This window comes from Carcharodon carcharias, chromosome 8 (assembly GCF_017639515.1).
Source record: "Carcharodon carcharias isolate sCarCar2 chromosome 8, sCarCar2.pri, whole genome shotgun sequence".
Taxonomy (NCBI): domain Eukaryota; kingdom Metazoa; phylum Chordata; class Chondrichthyes; order Lamniformes; family Lamnidae; genus Carcharodon; species Carcharodon carcharias.
The window spans coordinates 16257735-16279064 of record NC_054474.1 but is presented as its reverse complement, the minus strand read 5'-3'; the positions used below and the strand labels follow the sequence as shown (position 1 = coordinate 16279064).

At 47.5% G+C, this 21330-nt stretch overlaps 1 protein-coding gene and 1 pseudogene across 2 annotated transcripts in view; one reads left to right on the top strand and one right to left on the bottom strand.

Annotated features, from left to right (window-relative positions):
* flt4 (fms related receptor tyrosine kinase 4) overlaps nucleotides 1–21330 on the top strand; it is a 229774-nt gene that overhangs the window by 76641 nt on the left and 131803 nt on the right. For both annotated transcript variants that reach the window (XM_041193455.1, XM_041193457.1), the window contains one exon: nucleotides 13751–13847. In XM_041193455.1, coding sequence (XP_041049389.1) covers nucleotides 13751–13847 — 97 coding nt within the window. The remainder of the gene's footprint in view (nucleotides 1–13750; nucleotides 13848–21330) is intronic.
* On the bottom strand, nucleotides 10517–10681 carry LOC121281624 (annotated as a pseudogene).

Here is a 21330-nt window from a genome sequence, read left to right as displayed (position 1 = left end):
TGCAATGTGATGAATGACCACACCCATGTTTTTTTCAGTGATGCCGTTTGCAAGATAAATGTTGGCCCAGGACTCCCTTGCTCTTCTTTGAAATAGAGGACGTAGGACCTTTCATCCACCCGAGAGGGCTGATGGGCCCTTGGTTAATATCTTATCCAAAAAGGTGCCTCTGACAGTGCAGTACTCCCTCAGTGCTGCATTAGGAGTGTCAGCCTAGATTATGTGCTCAAGTCAGGAGCAAGACTTGAATCAATGACTATCTGATTCAGGTAATGGAACCAACTGAGACCTTCCCTTAACATCAAATGATTCTGAATAAATGCCCAGGGAAAATAATTCTCTCCATTTAATTCACAACATTGTATTGGATTCAAGGTGTTGGACAGTGAAACCTCTTCACATTCAGAGCTATCTTTGACCCAACAAATAACTGGAAAGATCCATTAACCAATGAAATTATAAATTCAGGGAGTTTTAGGAAGGGAGCTTAACAGGAACAACACAGGAAAGTTTGGAAGAGAACCAACCACAGACATGTTGACAAAACAAAGAGAAGGGGGAGAGGTGACAAGGCTGAAAGAGGTCGGATATTAAAGGATAAAGGATCATCTTCACTCATCCTTAGTGCCAAATTTATGAAGCTGCTGTAGGGTAGTTGGAAGCTTTAACAGTGCAGGGACTACAAGCTTAAGATGACTCACATGTTTAAAATTCCAAATCCAATTTGTGGTGTGGTCTGTGTCAATAGACCAAAGGGATCTGAGCAGTATTTTCCCCCTTTAAATTCAAATTATTCAGTAAGTTCTGCCAAGTTCAGAAGCATTCCATCAATTTGCCTTGCCACCGGGAGTCTAGTTTGGCATTTCACGCAGTGACTTCCTCACTGGATAGAAGATTTTCTGAGTCTTCTCCTCTAAGACAAGTTTGCCTATCCCGAGCGCATCATGACAATTGAAGGCCATGTGCTCTCGATTCCCCATTGTCGGAGATGGAATACTGTCCTCCCACGTGGCGAGAGAGAGACTCAGAAATCTCCCCTTAAATGTTGACTCATCGCTAACCATTTTGTCTGTGGAAATACTATATTCAATGTTCCTCACAGGAATTTGGGTTTGAAGATCAGAGCTGACAGCTGAACCCAGCAGGGCTTCCTCATCCTTCACTGCATACTCTTGAGTTTTCCCATTAAATATTACTTCACTGGTGTCGTATGTGTTTGCTTCTCAGCTGTCCAGAGGTTCCACACATTTAACATTTCCGTTTCTCACTTCAAGGAATATATTGTACATAGCCTTGAGCTATGATTTTGTGGATAGATTTGAGTTTATTGTTTTGGAGTTTTCAAAAATATTTCATGTAATCTTTTACAAAACCATGAATAGTGCAAACACAGCACAGGGATTCAATTGTAGAAGGATCAAATCAGCGATATTATATTAAATTTGTACAGAACCTTATTTAGACCACATTTGGAGTACTGTACACAGTCCCGGTCCCTAACCCACCTCACTGAGACCCCTGACTCCAGACTTACCTGGGCTCCATGCCATGGTGGGATTGCCTGTAGCCTGCCAGTGGATACCACTCCTGGCTGGCACTGCTGGGACTACAGAGCTGCTGGATAATCTGATTGGTGAGTAGTTCTGTAAGGTGGGAGTTCCTCCCAAGAAAGGGGCGGTAGTCACGTCTTAAAGCAATTAACATGGTTCCCAGTGTTAAATTGCTGCCGAGCAGCCATCAGAATCGTGGGCAGGCTCCCCCTCTGACTTAACTAGCTTCCAGCATCCATTCAGGTAGTGCACTCCTGATCATAACAATCCGTTGTGTTTAGAAAAGATATCTCCTCATTTACCCTCAGGTTCTTTTGTCAGTCACCTAATTCTGTCTCTTTAGGCTATCAACCCTCTTGCCCATGGGAAGCAGTTTCTCACCATCTACTCCCCACTCCCTGGGGATCCCCTGTAAATACTGACACACTCTCTGGGGTCCCCCAGTAAATACTGACACACCCCTGGGGACACCCTGTAAATACTGACACACTTCCTGGAGACACCCTGTAAATACTGACACCCTCCTGGAGACATCCTGTAAATACTGATACATTCTCGGGGACCCCCTGTAATAACTGACATGCTCCTGGAGACACCCTGGAAATACTGGCATGCTCCTGGAGACACTCTGTAAATACTGATACACTCCTGGGATTTCCCTGTAAATACTGACACATTTCCTGGGGACCCCCCCATAAATACTGAGACACTCCCTGGGGACCTCCTGTAAATACTGACACACCCCCTGGGGGACCCCCTATAAGTACTGACGCACTTCCCGTGGACCCTGTGTAAATACAGACACACTTCCTGGGGACCTCTGTAAATATCGACACACTCCGTAGGGACCCCCCTGTAAATGCTAACGTTCCCAGGGGCCCTCTGTACTGAGTCTCGCTGGGTACAGGTCCACAAGCACCATCACCAACAGAGGCTGTCCGATGCAAGGTTTGAACCCTTAACCTTCTGACGCAGATGCAGGAATCCTGTCACTGTTCCAAAAGCTCACTCTGCAAATATACATAACCGATATTTATGCAAGTGGTAGGTTATGGAAGTCACGACCACAGGGAGTGGTTGAGGTGAATAGCATGGATGCATTTAAGGGGAAGCTAGATAGATAGATGAGGGAGGAAGGGTAAGAAGGATATGCTGATAGGGTGCAATGAAGAAAGGTAGGAGGAAGTTTATGCTGAGCTTAAACTGCAGCAAGAACATCCTGCAATCAGTTGGGCCAATTTCTGTTCTGTAAATTCTATGCAACTTATATCTCAGGGTCGGAATCACAGCTACTCGCTAATTGATCAGGAATAGAAGGTGTTTTACAGCTTGTTATTGTTGTTGTGCGCTGATGCTGTGTTGAGGAGCACACAATGTCCTGTATGTGTTGCTCCGGACAACCCTGTCGGAGTTGGGTTATTTGCTGTTCAAGATTCTGTAAACACACAGGAAAACAGGAACCCCACCCACTTTGTGTGAATTTTCAAACATCATCTCCAGTATCCTGTTTTTTAATTTTGGAGGGTGTGTGAGTTGGTCACCAGGCACTGAGCAAGAACAGAACTGGCAATGTTTGCACCTTTACAGCAAGTGAAAGAAACATTTGCATTTCTGGAGCACCTTTCACAACCAGAACACATTAGAACACACTTCTTTGGCTGTTAAGTGTTTTGTGAAGTGTACTGTTGTAATATTGCTGACACAGAAACCAATTTGTGCACAGCAAGCTTCCATGAACAGCAATGTGATCAAGACCAGATAATCAATATTTATTGACATTGGTTGAGGGTTGAATATTGTCCCAGTGCACTATCAGGGATCTTTTACATCTACCTGGCAGAACAGCCAGGGCCTCAGTTTAATGTTTAATCCAAAAGATGGCTTCTCTGACGTTGCAGACCTTCCTCAGTACTGCCCCTCCAACAGTGAAGCATTGTCTCACTGCTGACCCTCCAACAGTGCTGTGCTCCCTCGGTATTGACCCAACAATAGTGCAGGACTCCCTCAGTACTGCCCCTCTGACAGTTCAGTACTCCTTCAGTACCGCCCATCTGACAGTGCAGCATTCCTTAGGTGCTGCCCCCTGACAGTGCAACGCACCCTTAGTATTGCCACCCGACAGTGCAGCACCCCCTCAGTTCTGTCCCTTTGACAGGGCGGGACCCCCTCAGTATTCTCTGTCTGACAGTGCAGCACTCGCTCGCTACTGCCCCCTGACGATGCAGCATTCCTTCAGTACAGTCTCTCTGACAGTACAGCGCTCCCTCAATACTGCCCCTCTGACAGTGCAGCGCTACCTCAGTTCAGCCCCTCTGACAGTGCAGTACCCCTTCAGTTCTACCACTTCAGCAGTGCAGCACTCCTTCAGTACTGCCCCTCTGGCACTGCAGCATTCCTTAGGTGCTGCCCCCTGACAGTGCAGCACTCCTTCAGTACTGCCTCTCTGACAGTGCAGCTCTCCCTCAGAATCGTCCCTCTGACAGTGCAGCACTGCAAAATTATACTTTATTCATGAAATATCTAAAAGAACATTACGAAATGAATTGCAATGACATTCAAATTATCTACAAAGATCATGTTGCACCCTAAGGTGTTTCAATATAATTGAAATACATGTAATTTTTTTTAAAAAATCATTAACAGGCTGTGGGCATCACTAGCTAGGCCAGCATTTATTGCCCATCCCCAATTACCCTTGCATTTAAGAGTCAACATTGCTGTGGGTCTGGAGTCACATATAGGCCAGACCAGGTAAGGATGGCAGATTTCCTTCCCTAAAGGACATTAGTGAACCAGATGGGGTTTTTTTTTACCACAATCAGCAATCAGGTTTCATGGTCATCATCAGACTTTTTAATTCCAGACATTTATTGGATTCAAATTTCACCATTTGCCATTGTAGGATTTGAACCCAGCTCCCTAGCATTACCCTGGGTTTCTAGAATACTAATTGAGTGATAATACCACTATGCCACCACCTTCCCTTTGCTGTATATATTCAATGTGAGTCATACAGCCCGAGGGGGCCTGGACAACTTCCAGACCCTCAGTGCACTATGGCTGAAAGGCCTTAGGGAGAGACCTTTCCCCATTGCAACTCTGCAGTGGCTGCCCCAAGCTTTATTGCATCCATCAGCACATAGTCCCGGACCTTGGAACATGCCAGTCTGCAACACTCGGTTGGGGACAACTCTTTGCACTGGAAGGCCAACAAGTTTCGGGCAGACAAAAGAGTGTCTTTCACTGAGTTGATGATCCTCCAGCTGCAGTTGATGTTTGTCCCCGTGTATGCCCCTAGGAAGAGCGCGTAGAGCACAGGGTCCTGCGTCATGGGGCTGCTCGGGATGAACCTCATCAGAAATGACTGCATCTCTCTCCAGGCCTTCTTCACAAAGGCACATTCCACAAGGAGGTGGACAGCGGTCCCATCCCCACCACAGCCACCTCGGGGGCAACGTGCAGAGGGGATGGGACTCCTGGCATGTAGGAAGGATCTGACGGGGAGGGCCTTTCTCACCAGCAGCCAAGCTACATCTTGGTGCTTGTTGGAAAGTTCTGGCGATGAGGCATTCTGCCAAATGAGTTTGACAGTCTGCTCGGTGAACCATCCAACAGGATCTACCATCTCCTCTTCCCGGTGGGCCTCTAGGACATTATGTGCAGACAACTGCCTGATGGACTTGTGGTCAAAGGTGTTTCTCTGTATAAATTTTTCCGTGAGGGACAGCTGGTGTGGAACGGTCAGAGGCGTCTCTATGCTACAGCGAATTGAGGCGACTGCCCTGGGCCCCACGCTTTGGGGGGGCCTCGCACTTTGGCATCACGGTGTCAGCTGTAACAGAGCTTGTAGCGCACTCCAAGCGATTCACTGTCTCTCGTACCAGAGGCTCAAAATGAGGGTTTACTGGTGGACATAAGTGAATAAACCAAGCAGGTATCCCCTTTCCAAAACACATAAAAGGGCAGAAGAGACCATAAGACCATAAGACATAGGAGCAGAAATTAGGTCATTCGGCCCATCGAGTCTGCCCCGCCATTCAATCATGGCTGATAAGTTTTTCAACCCCATTCTCCTGCCTTCTCCCCGTAACCTTTGATCCCCTTACCAATCAAGAACCTATCTATCTCGGTCTTAAATGCACTCAATGACCTGGCCTCCACAGCCTTCTGTGGCAATGAATTCCATAGATTCCCCACTCTCTGGCTAAAGAAGTTTCTCCTCATCTCTGTTCTAAAAGGTCTTCCCTTTACTCGAGTCAAAGTCTCTCCTACTAATGGAAACATCTTCCCCACGTCCACTCTATCCAGTTCTTTCAGTATTCTGTAAGTTTCAATCAAATGCCCCCTCATCCTTCTAAACTCCGTCGAGTATAGACCCAGAGTCCTCAAACGTTCCTCATATGTTAAGCCTTTCATTCCTGGGATCATTCTCATGAACCTGCTCTGGACCCTCTCCAGGGCCAGAACGTCCTTCCTGAGATACGGGAGCCAAAATTGCTCACAATATTCTAAATGTGGTCGACAAGAAATGAGAAAGCAGATTAAGGCCATATAAATGGGGACAAATCTCTGACAAGGCAGTGGGCTGGGGGATTGGAAGGGCAGTGGTGAGCTCAGCACCATCCGTCACCCTTGGAGACGGCAGTTCTGACCTCAGCGGCAGAGCGTCTTTTATTCCAACTCTCATTCACCACAGAGGGGCAAGATGAACTATCCCAAGCTAGTTAACGTCTTCAAAGCCATCACATCGCTCATAGTTCCTGACCTGCAGGGTTAGTCACTCACTTGCTGCCTAATTTTCAGTCCTGGGCAATTGGAACCCTCCGCTTCCTATTTTATTTTTCTCCCAGTTCGCATTTGCAACGAACATTTGCTTAACGTTGCAAGATCAACCGTCACTTTTTTAAAAGTCGAATTATTTATTGCATTGCGTTTGTGTTTTTCTTAAAGTTAAACACAGTGAACGTCCTCACTCTGACACTGAGCCAGAACTTTCTAGCACCCCCCCACCCCCCTCCTCCATTGAAACCTCCATTCCAATCAGCGGGACCGGAACATTCCGCCAGCGTGAGGGGCGGGAAAATCCCAGCCTTAAAGTTTGCTCCAGTTGGGGTGTTGGGATGTGTCAGTAAAAATGTGCTAACGGAATCCTGTAGAGGTCATGGATTTCTCCCCAACAGAAGGCGAGCCAACAATGATGTTCAGCCTTGGAAGCAACGTATATTTTTACATGAGACACAGTTATCACGCTCAATCGTGCCATTGTAACCGAGTGCTCAGGCGCTGATGGTGCTCCTTTTCACAGACATGCCCGGTGCCATTAGAGGAAACTTGGCCAAAGATGTTACAGAGGCCCCACACATTGTGATTTGCCTGAGGCCCCGCACCCACCTAGGGAAGGCCCTGGGCACGGTCCAACGATTGGGAGCGTCCCGCGGCAGCATGGCCAGACCCATCCCTTCGCAACACCGGGGACAGGGAGAACCTCAGCACGTAGTGACACTTGGCGTTTGCGTACAGAGAGCCCACGCACAGCTTGATGCAGCCGCACACAAAGGCGGCCAGCAAGATGAGGGCGATGTTGGGCATGTTTTTTCCCCCTTATCTAGAGGTTTGTATCTCATGTCCCTACGAACATGCTCCATTTTTGACCTCCAGATAAAGTGGAAGATGGCTCGGGCGATCGGCACAGCGCCAGAGCGTTTTTTAATTCATTCACGGGGTGTGGGCTTCACTGGCTGGGCCAGCATTTATTGCCCATCCCCAATTGTCCTTGAGAAGGTGGTGGTGAGCTGCCTTCTTGAACCGCTGCAGTCTATGTGGTGTAGGTACACCCACAGTGCTGTTAGGGAAGGAGTTCCAGGATTTTGACCCAGCGACAGTGAAGGAACAGCCGATATATTTCCAAGTCCGGATGGTGAGTTGTTTGGAGGGGAACTTCCAGGCGGTAGTTTTCCCATCTGTCTGCTGCCATTGTCTTTCTAGATGGTAGTAGTCCTGGATTTGGAAGGTGCTGTCTAAGGAACCTTGGTGAATTTCTGCAGGGATGGTCCAGATCTACACCATGCACAGCAACACTGAGAGTGTCTCACACCTGATGACCAGGCTCTTACCCACAATGGAAAGGGAGTGTCGCTCCCACATGCCTAATTTTCTTTTGCATAGCTACTCGCACCTTCCAGTTCTCTGGTCTGTCAGAAACACATCCCCAGCACCTTCAGGTAGTCTGACTTGACGGTGAAGGGGACAAAGGATCGGTCAGCCCAGTTCCAAAGAACATGGCCTCGCTCTTCCATAATTTACCTTGGCTCCTGAGGCCAGTTCAAACTGGTCACAGATGTTAATCAGACCATGCACCAACAGCAGATCCGAGCAGAAGACAGTGATATCGTCCATGTACGCGGAGACTTTGACCTGATGCCTGCACTGCCTGGGATCGTCACTCCTCTTATGCCTGAATCCTTACTGATCGACTCAGCAAATGGTTCTATGCAACACAAGAGCAGGACAGGGGAGAGAGGGCAGCTCTACCTGACTCTGGATTTAATTGGAAAGCTTTCCAATCCCCACCCATTGATTGAAACTGCTCTGCTGATGTTAGTGTAGAGCAGTTGGATCCAGTTGCAGATTCCCTCCACAATCCCCATTTTGGAGAGCACTCCCACCATGCAGGTGTGCGATATTCTGTCAAAGACCTTCTCCTGGTTCAGGCTGATGAGGCAGGTGTCCACACCCCTGTTCCGTGCTTAGGCAGTTGTATCCCCAAGTAGCGCAAGGCTGTCAGAGATCTTCCTGCCAGGTAAAGCACAGGTCTGGTCAGGGTGGATCACCAATTCCAGAGCGGACTTGACCCGATTGGCGATGACCTTGGACAGAATTTTATAGTCCACAGTCAACAGTGAAATGGGTTGCCAATTTCTAATTTCCCCCCTTTCCCCCTTCTGCTTGTAGATTAGGGTGATGATATCTTTCCTCATGGATTCTGATGTGCTGCCAGCCAGGAGTATACTCTTGTACACTTGTAGCAGGTCTGGGCTGATCCAGTCCCACAGAGTTGAATACAACTCCGCTCGTAAGCCCATCACTTCTGGGAGCTTTACTCCTCTTGAAGGACTCAAGGGCCTTAGTCAGTTCATCCAGAATTAGCGGTTTGTCCAGACTCTCCTGCGTATTGTCATCTAAGATCTACGTGATAGAAGATAGGAAGGACTGGGAGGCTGTGCTGTCTCTGGGTTTCATGTCATACAATCCAGCGTAAAAGGATATGCTGATCCTCAAAATGTCAGACTGCAATGACTTTACTGAGCCGTCTTCTTCCTTCAGGCTACTGATCACAGAGCTCTCTCTGTGTACCTTCTGTACATCTTCTGTGCACCTACTTAACATCAGAGATGATGAAGTTGCCTCCCCGCAGCAGAATACCCAGGCCGGAGGAACGTGAGTCGTTTCCTCCCGACCAGGTCAATATCCCATGGGACCACCATTGGTGTTCCTTCACTGTCGCTGGATTAAAATCCTGGAACTCCCTCCCTAACAGCACTGTGGGTGGACCTACATCACATGGACTGCAGCAGTTCAAGAAGGCAGCTCACCCCCACCTTCTCAAGGGCAATTAGGGATTGGCAATAAATGCTGGCCCAGCCAGCGATGCCCACATCCCATGAATGAATAAAAAAAGATCCAAGGTTGCAACACGACATATAGTAGATTTGGTGCTATGCGTGTAAATCGACACAATCTTTATCCCTATTTTAAAGCATTTTATTGTTTACCAGACCTGTTGTCTTTACGGTTCCAGTCCTTTGGTCTGCTCTTGCATACCCATAGTGTTCACAAATTGTCTCATTTGTGCTGAGCTGAGGAAACTGTCCTGAACCCCCCTGCTGGGAATGTTCCACCCAGGTGACATCAGTGGGCCCGTGCAAGAAGCAAAGTTTGGATTATTCTCTGTTGGAGATGTCTCTGCCATCCATTCCCCCTCTGGGGTGTTGCTGCTCCTGGCTTCCCGGGGCTGGGGTTGGCCGAGTTCTCCACTGCTCCTGGCTTCCTGGGGTTGAGGTGCCTTGGCCTCTTCACTTTGAGGTCAGAGTTGGGCTGTCTCCTCCTCCAGCTCCCTAGAGCTTTGCCGCTTCTTCTGTAGGTGCCGCCCCTGCCCTTCTCATCTAAAGAACTGCAGCGCCTGCCATCCGTGTTGGATGGGGGTCGCCTCTTGCCACTCGTCTGGGAAGTGACTTGGTCCCTTCTTGGCCCCTTCTCCTTTTTGGCCTTCTTCACCAGCTGCCACTCCCCTGGTTAGTCCTCTGCTGCTTCTTCCCCCATTGATTCTGTCTGCTGAGGAATGGGAGGTTCCGGGGGTCGGGGGGGGAGGTGGGGGGGTGATGCTGATGTTTGGCCATCTGCTTCCTCACTCTTTTCCTTCCCTTCGTCTCTCTCTCTCTCTCTCACTCTCCCTCTGTCATCTTTTGACCCATTCTGCTCGCTGGAGGCTTTGGCAAGTGGAGATTTGCAAGTCTCCTTGGTGGTTTTCACACTCACCATTCATTCTGTCTGCTCACCAACACCTCCCCCACTTGGTTTTCACTGCCTGTGCATAAGTCGTGAGGCAGCATTTGGGGTAGGCATTGTAGAGGTGGCTGGCCCCGCCACCCAGGCTGCAGCACTTAGTCTGCTTGCAGTCCTTTGCCTGATACCCATCCTGCCTGCAGTTCTTGCTGATAACGGCATTGCAGTTGGCCACCATGTGACCAGATTCACTGCAGCAATGACAAGCCTTGGGCTACCTGGTGTAGACAAGGTAACCGCGCCTTCCCCCGATAGTGAAGCTGGAGGGAGAATTGTGTTATGTGCCCCCTGGTTTGGGGCTCGACTGGTTGCAGCCATCACCTCTTTAAGTTCCCAATGTTCGACACTGAAGCCCCTTCAGGCAGAACAAACAACCACACAAGAGCTTCCAATACCAAAGGGCAAAAGGCTGGAGCTTTCGATGAAACCCCCCCCGTAAGAGAAATGAAACCCACAAAAACAACCCTTACACACATGCAGGGACAACAATGACCATGGTCTCTCCCCTGCCAAATAAAAAATAAGAACAGATACTACACTTGATCTTAGCCAAAAGGCCAGGATTCTGGCAGTGCAGCGATCCCTCAGTACTGCTCCTCTGACAGTGCAGCACTCCCACAGTGCTGCCCCAGACAGTGCAGCAATCCCACAGTGCTGCCCACCTGACAGTGCAGCACTCCCACAGTACTGCCCCAGACAGTGCAGCAATCCCACAGTGCTGCCCACCTGACAGTGCAGCACTCCCACAGTACTGCCTCTCTGACAGTGCACCGTTTCCACAGTACTGCCTGTCTGACAGTGCAGTATTTCCACAGTACTGCCTGTCTGACAGTGCAGCAGTCCCACAGTACTGTCCCTCTGACAGTGCAGAACTCCCACAGTACTGCTCCAGACAGTGCAGCGCTCCCACAGTACTGCCCATTTGACAGTGCATCACTCCCTCAGTACTGTCCCTCTGACAGTGCAGCACTCCCTCAATACTAGCACTGGGAATGTTGGCCTCAAATAGCCTCATGGAACACACTGTTTGGGCTCGTGTGTGGAGAATGGCCTGTTGGGTAATGTGCTGAGAGGCCAATGAGAGACCCTTGGAACAGTCAAAGAGCGGAGAGGACAAAGCTAAGAGTTTATCTTCCCCAAAATAATCTGTTGCATTGATTCTGAGACGTGAACCTGTGGACCCGCGAGACTAAACTGTTTAATGTAGACCCATTTTAAACATCTGGCATTTCTTACACCCACACATGGTGTTTGAATAGAAATGGGGAGCAGGGGAAATGTTTGACAGGATTGTGGTCCTTATCTGGGAACAATTATTCCACAAACTGCCTTTGGCACCGTTGACTGATATTTGTGAAAAGACTTTCTTGTTGGGAGGCAAGTTTATTTGTTTGCCAATGTGAATGCGAGACAGCTGAAGCTATAAAAATGAATCTTGCGTTTTGAAGGGTTCCGATTTGCAGCACAGACAGTCTGAGCCTGCGGGTGAGGTCTCTGTCATTAGCTTCCATCGAAGCTGCAAGGTTTCAATATGTGTTTGTCCAAACCTGTCAGACTAGCTGTCAGATCGAGGCAGTCCATTCTGGTTCACAGGTCAATCCCACTCACTCAACAACTCACCGCGTTCACTCATCCTGTCAGTACAAGTTCTCAAAGCAAATCTCCTCCCCGTCCCCACCCCTTCATAGGAACAGGGAGAGTGGCCATTCAAAGCCCTTCAAAACTACTCTGTCATTCAGTTAGACCACGGCTGATCTGCATTTTAACTCCGTTTACCCAGCATGTTTCAATAACCCTCAATATCCTTGCCCATCAAAAATCTATCAATCTCAGTTTTTAAGCTCTCCATTGATTCCCTCGCCTCAACAGCTTTCTGGGGGAGAGAGTTCCAGATTCTCACTGCACTTTGTGTGAAGAAGTGCTGCTATGCTCTTAACAGTTGATATGGAGCCGGTTGGAGCTGAAGTGCTTTTCCTCATCCTGCACTCACCCACAATCCCTGTTCCGAGAGTGTCTCCTTCCTATCTCTCAGGGACTTATCTGAGAGCTATACCATGGCATGGGGCCTGAAAATGGATCCCTTGATGTGGGCCAGCTGACTACATAATTAAAATGAATATTGAGACCCAATATTGTGTGCCCTGTGCCTGTCTTCAATTGTTTTCCACCCTAGGGTGACCACCTGACACATTAACGCGCTTTCTCACCTCCCCACACCCCAGTCACTATCAATGCACCCTGCCCTCAGGCTAAAATTCAGGTGCATGATTGCTAAATTCAGTGCTCTGGAGCAGAGAGCTGGTGAGTGGCTGGAAGGTCAGTGAGGTACTTGTGTCAATCTTCCTTACAACAGTGTGGAAGGCTGAGGATGGAGAAGTCAGAGTCCTATTTGAGGACAGAATGGAGGTGATTGGCAAAATTGCTGCTTAAACTGTGTTTGGTCTCCCTGGAAGAGATTTGATAGAGGTATTCAAAGTTATAGGGGTCTGGACAGAGTAGATAGGGAGAAACTTTCCTACTCGTGAAAGGATCGAGAACAAGAGTTTAGCAACATTTAAGAAGTATTTAGATGAGCGCTTGAAACGCCATAGCATACAGGGCTGGAAAATGGGATTAGAATAGATAGGTGCTTGATTGCTGGCATGGACACGATGGGCCAAAGGGCCTGTTTCTGTGCTGTATAATTCTATGACTCCATGAGAGGGCACATATTTAAAATAATTGACAAAAGAAGCACAAGTGATATGAGGAAAACCTTTTTCATGCAGTGAGTGGTTAGGGTCTGGAATGCACAGCCTGAGAGTGTGGTGGAGGCAGGTTCAATTGAAGCATTCAAAAGGGAATTAGACTGTTATCTGAAAAGGGAGAATGTGCAGGGTTATGGGGAGAAGGCGGGAGAGTAAGCAATTCACTTAGTGCCATTCGGAGAGCTGGTGCAGACAGGATGGCCTCCATCAGTGCTGTAACGATTCTGTGATTCTGATGTGGAAGAGATCGCAGTATGAGCATTGAATCGACTCCTGGATCAGAGGACAGTTTCACAATCTGCTTTCACACATAAAGCGATTGGAGAGACTAGAGAGGCTGGGAATGTTTTCCCTGGAGCAAAGAAGGCTAAGGGAGATTTGATCGAGATGTTTGAAATTCTGTAGGGTTTGGATACAGCCAGCAAGGTGAAGGTGTTTCCAGTGGCAGGAGGGTTGGTGAGCCAGAGGACACAGATTTCAGGTTGGCAAAAGAACCAAAGGAAAATCGAGGACAATTTTATTCGCACAGCAAGTTGTGATCTGGATGGAATGTGCTGTCTGAAAGGGCGGTAAAAGCAGATTCAATAGTAACTTTCAAAGGGAAATTGGATAGATAATTGAAAGCAAAATCTGCAGTGCTATGGGAAAAGAGAAGGGAAGTGGGACTGATTGGATAGCTCTTTCAAAGAGTCAGCACACACACACGATTAGACGAATGGCTGCCTTCTTTGCTGTAAGAGTCTCTGTTTCTGTGAGTGATGTGGGAGTAATTGAATGGACAGGAGCTGTTTCCCTAGCCCTGAGTCTCCAGGAAGGAGTCATGTGGCACCTTGTGCTCTGAGTTGAGTGTTGCCAATGTTTAAAGTGACCGGAATCTCTAACTCTCCGCAGGTCTGGTGCAGGGATTCTCGATGTCAGCGCCCACACTCAACATTTCAGGAACGGAGTACTCAATCAACGCAAGCAACTCTCTTACCATCACCTGCAGGTGAGTGCAGCTGGTGGGAATCCTCCCTCTACAAACCACTTGAGATGAGCTTCCAGATGCCACCATTGATTTGAACCATCCCCTCTTCATCTTACACTTAATTTTCAAAGTAAAACTACTGTACTTTCATTTTAAAAAATTAAAATTAGATCTTGCATTGTAAATGGTACACTAGCTTTAATTATAATGTGAGTGGGGTATAAGAGAAAGGAAATCATACAGCAATTATACAGGACATTGGTGAGGCCACACCTGGAGTACTCTGTGCAATTTTGTTTATACATCAGCTTCAATGCCTCAATGCTCTGCACCTCAACCATTCCCTATGGTAGCGAGTTGCACATTCTCACCACTAAACCTGCTTCTGCTGCAGTCCCTATTGAGATTATCAGTGACTGTAGTATATTCATTGACCATGATTGACACAGGCCAGCTTCAGGATATAATGAAGTTGGCTTCTGAGCTTTTGGCAATCTTAAGCAGCTCGAAGAATATCAAAAACATTCATTTCTTAGTAATTCCTCTCAACATTGGATTGAAACGAGCCAAGATACACACAGGAAAAAAGTCACAACCTTCACTTTTGATTCAAGTGCACAGCTCAAACTCAGATGTTGATGAAGCAAGTTCAGAAGGGTGGTTTTCTTTTTGGTCTCTGTTTCTCATTTGCCTTTAATTGACTGGTAGGTGAGCCAGTCCCGTGGAGCCAAAACCGGCAGCACTTATATTTATATAGTCTCCTGCCACAAAGCTGGATGTCCATCAAGGCACCAAGCAGGAGGTAGGAGACTGGTTCAGGGAGGTGACTGAAGGGGAAGAGAAGAAACATTCGAACTAGCTGCTCAAAGGTGAAATGAGAGTAGTCGGCGCAATGGAGAGAATGTTCAGGAGTGCAGAGATTCGTTGAGGGAAAGGGTTGTTGGACGTTAGTTGTTTATGGTGAGGTAGGGGACAAAGGATGGGTACTGCAGGGATCGGAGCTGGGACCCCAGCTATTCACAATATATATTAATAATTTAGATGAGGGAACTAAATGTAATATCTCCAAACTTGCAGATGACACAAAGCTGGGTGGGAGGGTGAGCTGTGCGGAAGATGCATAAATGCTTCAGTGTGATTTGGACAAGCTGAGTGAGTGGGCAAATGCATGGCAGATGCAGTATAATGTGGATAAATGTGAGGTTATCCACTTTGGTAGCAAAAACAGGAAGGCAGATTATTATCTGAATGGCTATAAATTGAGAGAGGGGAATATGCAACGAGACCTGGGTGTCCTTGTATAATAGTCGCTGAAGGTAAGCGTGCAGGTGCAGCAGGCGGTAAAGAAGGCAAATGGTATGTTGGCCTTCATAGCGAGAGGATTTGAGTATAGGAGCAGGGATGTCTTGCTGCAATTGTACAGGACCTTGGTGAGACCACACCTGGAATATTGTGTGCAGTTTTGGTCTCCTTTTCTGAGGAAGGATGTTCTTGCTATAGAGGGAGTGCAGCAAAGGTTTACCCGACTGATTCCTGGGATGGAGGGACTGACATATGAGGAGAGATTAAGTCAGTTAGGATTATATTAACTGGAGTTCAGAAGAATGAGGGGGGATCTCATAGAAACCTATAAAATTCTAACAGGACTAGACAGGGTGGATGCAGGAAGGACGTTCCCAATGGTGGGGGAATCCAGAACCAGGGGTCACAGTCTGAGGATACGGGGTAGACCATTTAGGACTGAGATGAGGAGAAATTTCTTCACCCAGAGAATGGTGAGCCTGTGGAATTCGCTAACACGGAAAGTAGTTGAGGCCAAAACATTGTATGTTTTCAAGAAAGAGTTAGATATAGCTTTTGGGGTGAAAGGGATCAAAAGATATGGGGACAAAGCAGGAGCAGGCTATTGAGTTGGATGATCAGCCATGATCATAATGAATGGCGGAACAGGCTCGAAGGGCCGAATGGCCTACTCCTGCTCCTATTTTCTATGTTTCTATGTAAAGCCTAGGATACTGTATGCTTTATTAACTGCTCTCTCCACCTGTCCTGCCACCTTTAATGACTTATGTACATTTACAGCCAGGTCCCTCCACTCCTGCACACCCTTTAGAGTTGTACCCCTTATTTTATATTGTCTCTCCATGTTTTTCCCACCAAAATGAATCACCTCACACATCTCTGCATTTAACTTCATCTGCCACCTACCTACCTACCCACTCCACCATCTTGTCTATGTCCTTTTGAAGTTCTGCACTGTCCTCCTTACAATTTACAATGCTTTTGAGTTTCGTATCATCCGTCTAAGGGGCGTAAGGCTCTTTGTGTCCTTTGAATTCATTGGTTATCTTGGTCTATAATAATCCATAGAATTTCTCTGCCCAATTTCCAGCTCTTTATTGAGACCATTCATGCAAATCACGTCAGCTGTTTCTGACTGGGAGCCTCCAGTTACCTCACCGCTGGCGTGGATGGCTGTTCCATCATGGAACACGTGGAATGAGGGTCAAATTCCCATAGTGCTGCAGATATGGGTGAAGTGTATTTGCATCCATTGTGAAAGAAAAGATTTGCATTTATCTGGATCCTTTCTTGGCGTCAAGGCACCCCTAAGTACTTTTGAACTAATGAAGCACTTTTGGAATGCAGTCACAATTGTAATGTAGGAAATGGTGCAGCTAATTTGTGCACAGCAAGATCCCACAAACAGCAATGAGATAATGACCAGAAAAATTGTTTTGGGTGATGTTGGCTGGGGATAAATATTAGCTCAGGACACCGCAGAGGACTCCCCTACTCATCTTTGAAGTTGCACGATTGGATCTTTTAAGTCCATCTGAGAAACCAGACAGGGACTCGATTCAATGTCTGATTTGAAAGACGGCACCTCCAACACTTTAACACTTCCTCAGTATTGCCCCTCCGACCATAGACTGTATAGCATTCTCTCAGTACTGCCCCTCCAACAGTGCTGTGCTCCCTCAGCACTGCCCATCTGACAGTGCAGTGCTCCCTCAGCACTGCCCATCTGACAGTGCAGTGCTCCCTCAGCACTGCCCATCTGACAGTGCAGTGCTCCCTCAGCACTGCCCATCTGACAGTACAGTGCTCCTTTAGCACTGCCCATCTGACAGTGCAGTGCTCTTTCAGCACTGCCCATCTGACAGTGCAGTGCTCCCTCAGAACTGCCCATCTGACAATGCAGTGCTCCCTCAGCACTGCCCATCTGACAGTGCAGTGCTCCCTTAGCACTGCCCATCTGACAGTGCAGTGCTCCCTCAGCACTGCCCATCTGACAGTGCAGTGCTCCTTCAGCACTGCCCATCTGACAGTACAGTGCTCCTTTAGCACTGCCCATCTGACAGTGCAGTGCTCCCTCAGAACTGCCCATCTGACAGTGCAGTGCTGCCTCAGCACTGCCCATCTGACAGTGCAGTGCTCCCTCAGCACTGCCCATCTGACAGTGCAGTGCTCCCTTAGCACTGCCCATCTGACAGAGCAGTGCTCCCTTAGCACTGCCCATCTGACAGAGCAGTGCTCCCTTAGCACTGCTCATCTGACAGTGCAGTGCTCCCTCAGCACTGCCCATCTGACAGAGCAGTGCTCCCTTAGCACTGCCCATCTGACAGAGCAGTGCTCCCTTAGCACTGCCCATCTGACAGTGCAGTGCTCCCTTAGCACTGCCCATCTGACAGTGCAGTGCTCCCTCAGCACTGCCCATCTGACAGTGCAGTGCTCCCTCAGCATAGCACTGCCTCAGCATAGTGCTGGTAGCATCATCCTGAATGTTGTGCTCAAGCCTGTGGAGTGGGGTTTGAACCCACAACTTGCTGATTAAGAGACAAGGAAAGGCTGAAGGAGAGGTGGAGTTCCACTGTTTAGATTTGTTCAGAAAGGTAGGTTAGAGCAGGAAGCAGAGCTTCTGTTTCAAAAAAGAGTGGATGAGAATTGTGTCTTCTGATTGACAGGCTGATAGGCAGCTCTGCCATACAACAGGAGAACGCGATGTTGGGGGAGGGATCCCACATGAGGGTGGGGCTTATACAAGCTGGGGATTTGCGCAAGTGGGGAATTTGCTTGAGGTGTGATATGCACAAGTGGGTAAAAGAATTAGGGAATAGGGGTTTATTTTTAAAGGTAAAAGGAATTCTGTAGGTGAGAGAATGAACATGAAGAATGGATAAGGAATGAGTGAGAGGATTTTACTTTAATGGAACCCAGCTGACTCAATACTTGTGAACAATGTCAAGAGAACAAAAGTACAGTAGGACATACAGTTGCTAAGTAAAAGCAGATGTTATACAGATATATTTTGGGCAACCAGGCAAACATCTGGAAAGACATGGTGTTTTACATTGTAAATCTCTCCAAATTTCACAAGAAAGTGCATCAGATTTATTACTGAGGAACAAGTAGAGGACGGTAAAATATCAGCCCCGTTACCCCCTCCAAATCCCTGCCCAGTGGCCATACTGAATTGTGTGTGCATGTATGCAAGACTGGGCTCAGCTGCAAAGCCCTCTGCAGTTGAATGACCTTCAGCCACTTGTGCTGTAGGGGACTGTGCTCCGGTTTGAGTGACGCCTTCCTGGTCAGTCGAGGAATGGGGGTGGGGGCAAGAGGATGTAAAAACTGAAAGGGAAAAAGTAGGTTTCAATTTTAGATGAACAAGCATTTCTGCACCTGCTGAGCTTTTAATCCAGGTGGGGGAGTGGGGGGCCAGATCAAAAGCAAAGGCAATGTCAAAGGTTGAAAAGAGTGGGAGCAAAGAAGAGGTCAATAAGGGAGGGATGCTACACAAGAAATAGGAGCAGAAGTAGACCAGGAGGCCCATCGAGCCAGCCTGCTCCTCCATTCAATATGATTATGGCTGATCTTGGGTTTCAACTCCACTTCACTGCCTGGTCCTCCACATCCCTTGATTCCCTAAGAGACCAAAAATCTGTCTATCCCACAGCCTTAAACGTATTCAACGCTGGAGCATCCACAACCCTCTTGGGTAGAGAATTCCAAAGATTCACAACCCTCTGAGCGAAGGGATGTCTCCTCATCTCAGTGCAAAACGATCGGCCCTCTTATGCTGAGGATGTGCCCCCGTGTTTTAGATTCCCCCGAGCAGTGAAAACAATCTCTCAGTGTCTACCCTATCAAGTCCCTTCAATGAGATGGCTGAGAGAGAAGCAAAATGACTAAAACGAAGTTTTAAAAACAACAACAACGTATACTTATATAGTGCCTTTTAAAGCAATGAAATGTCCCAAAAGGGCTTGATTTTCAATTTCGGAATGGTTTAAAACAGGTGGAAGCTGGTTTCTCACTTGTTATAAACCCTACCCCAATTTCCTTTCTATTGATGCTAAAAGTGAAAACCACCCAACAACAACTTACATTTATATAGTAAAACATCGCAAGCCACTTCACAAAAGCGTCATGAAACAAAATTTGACACCAAGCCATGTAAATTAAATACTAGGCCAGATGACGAAAGATTTGGTCAAAGAGGTGGTTCTTAAACTGCAACTTAAGTAAAGAGAGAGAGAAGGGGGTAGAGAGGTTTAGGGAGGGAAGTCCACGGTTAGGGACAGTCAATAGTGGAGGGATGAAAATCAGGGATGCACAAGTGGCCGGAGCTGAAGGAACTCAGAGATGTTGGAAGATGTTAGAGAGATAGGGAGGAATGAAGCCATGGAGGAATTTGAACACGTGGATGTGATTGTTAAAACTGAGACATGATTAGACCAGGAAACATTGTAGGCCAGGGTATCTGGCTACCAGACCCCTCTGCAATATAGCAATGATCATGAAAGAAGAAAGGATGTCAATACTGTGAGGTATTTAGATAAGTACCATTCCCCTTGCTGTGGCTCCCAAAACTCCACCACTGGAGATTTTCCTCACCTCATGTCTGGGTCTGGTGTAAGCTCATTGATGCCGATTGATCACTATGATTAGTCAATAATTCCGTTAGCATTGAACCAGGATATCAGAAGGCGAATTAGATAGACATTGATATTTTTCTGTTCAGCAATTCCTATGGCCCATGTGACTGAAGAGATATAAAACAAAAATAAAAATACCTGGAAAAACTCAGCAGGTCTGGCAGCATCTGCGGAGAGGAACACAGTTAACGTTTCGAGTCCGTATGACTCTTCAACAGAACTAAGTAAAAATAGAAAAGAGGTGACATATAAGCCGGTTTAAGGTGGGGTGGGACAAGTAGAGCTGGATAGAGGGCCAGTGATAGGTGGAGATAACCAAAAGATGTCTTAGACAAAAGGACAAAGAGGTGTTGAAGGTGGTGATATTATCTAAGGAATGTGCTAATTAAGGGTAGAAAGCAGGATAAGCAAGGTACAGATAGCCCTAGTGAGGGTGGGGTGAAGGAATCAAAAAAGGCTAGAAGATAAAACAATGGATGGAAATACATTTAAAAATAATGGAAATAGGTGGGAAAAGAAAAATCTATATAAATTATTGGAAAAAAAGGGGAGGGGGATCAGAAAGGGGGTGGGGATGGAGGAGAGAGTTCATGATCTAAAATTGTTGAACTCAATATTCAGTCCGGAAGGCTGTAAAGTGCCTAGTCAGAAGATGAGGTGCTGTTCCTCCAGTTTGCATTGAGCTTCACTGGAACAATGCAGCAGGCCAAGGACAGACATGTGGGCATGAGAGCAGGGTGGAGTGTTGAAATGGCAAGCGACAGGGAGGTCTGGGTAATGCTTGTGGACAGACTGAAGGTGTTCCACAAAGCGGTCACCCAATCTGCGTTTGGTCTCTCCAATGTAGAGGAAACTGCATTGGGAGCAACAAATGCAGTAGATAAATTGAGGGAAGTGCAAGTGAAATGCTGCTTCACTTGAAAGGAGTGTTTGGGCCCTTGGACAGTGAGGAGAGGGGAAGTAAAGGGGCAGGTGTTGCACCTTCTGCGATCACATGGGAAGGTGCCGTGGGAGGGGGTTGAGGTGTAGGGGATGATGGAGGAGTGGACCAGGGTGTCCCAGAGGGAACGATCCCTATGGAATGCCGCCGGATGGGTGAAGGGAAGATGTGTTTGGTGGTGGCATCATGCTGGAGTTGGCGGAAATGGCCGGAGGATGATCTTTTGAATGCAGAGACTGGTGGGGTGATAAGTGAGGACAAGGGGGACCCTATCATGTTTCTGGGAGGGAGAGGAAGGTATGAGGGTGGAGCGCGGGAGATGGGCCGGACACAGTTGATGGCCCTGTCAACCACCATGGGTGGAAAACCTTGGTTAAGGAAGAAGGAAGACATGTCAGAGGAACTGTTTTTGGAAGTGGCATCATCAGAACAGATGCGACGGAGGCAAAGGAACTGAGAGAATGGGATGGAGTACTTACAGGAAGCGGGGTGTGAGGAGCTGTAGTCGAGATAGCTATGGGAGTCGGTAGGCTTGTAATGGATATTGGTGGACAGTCTATCACCAGAAATTGAGACAGAGAGGCCAAGGAAGGGAAGGGAAGTGTCAGTGATGGACCATGTGAAA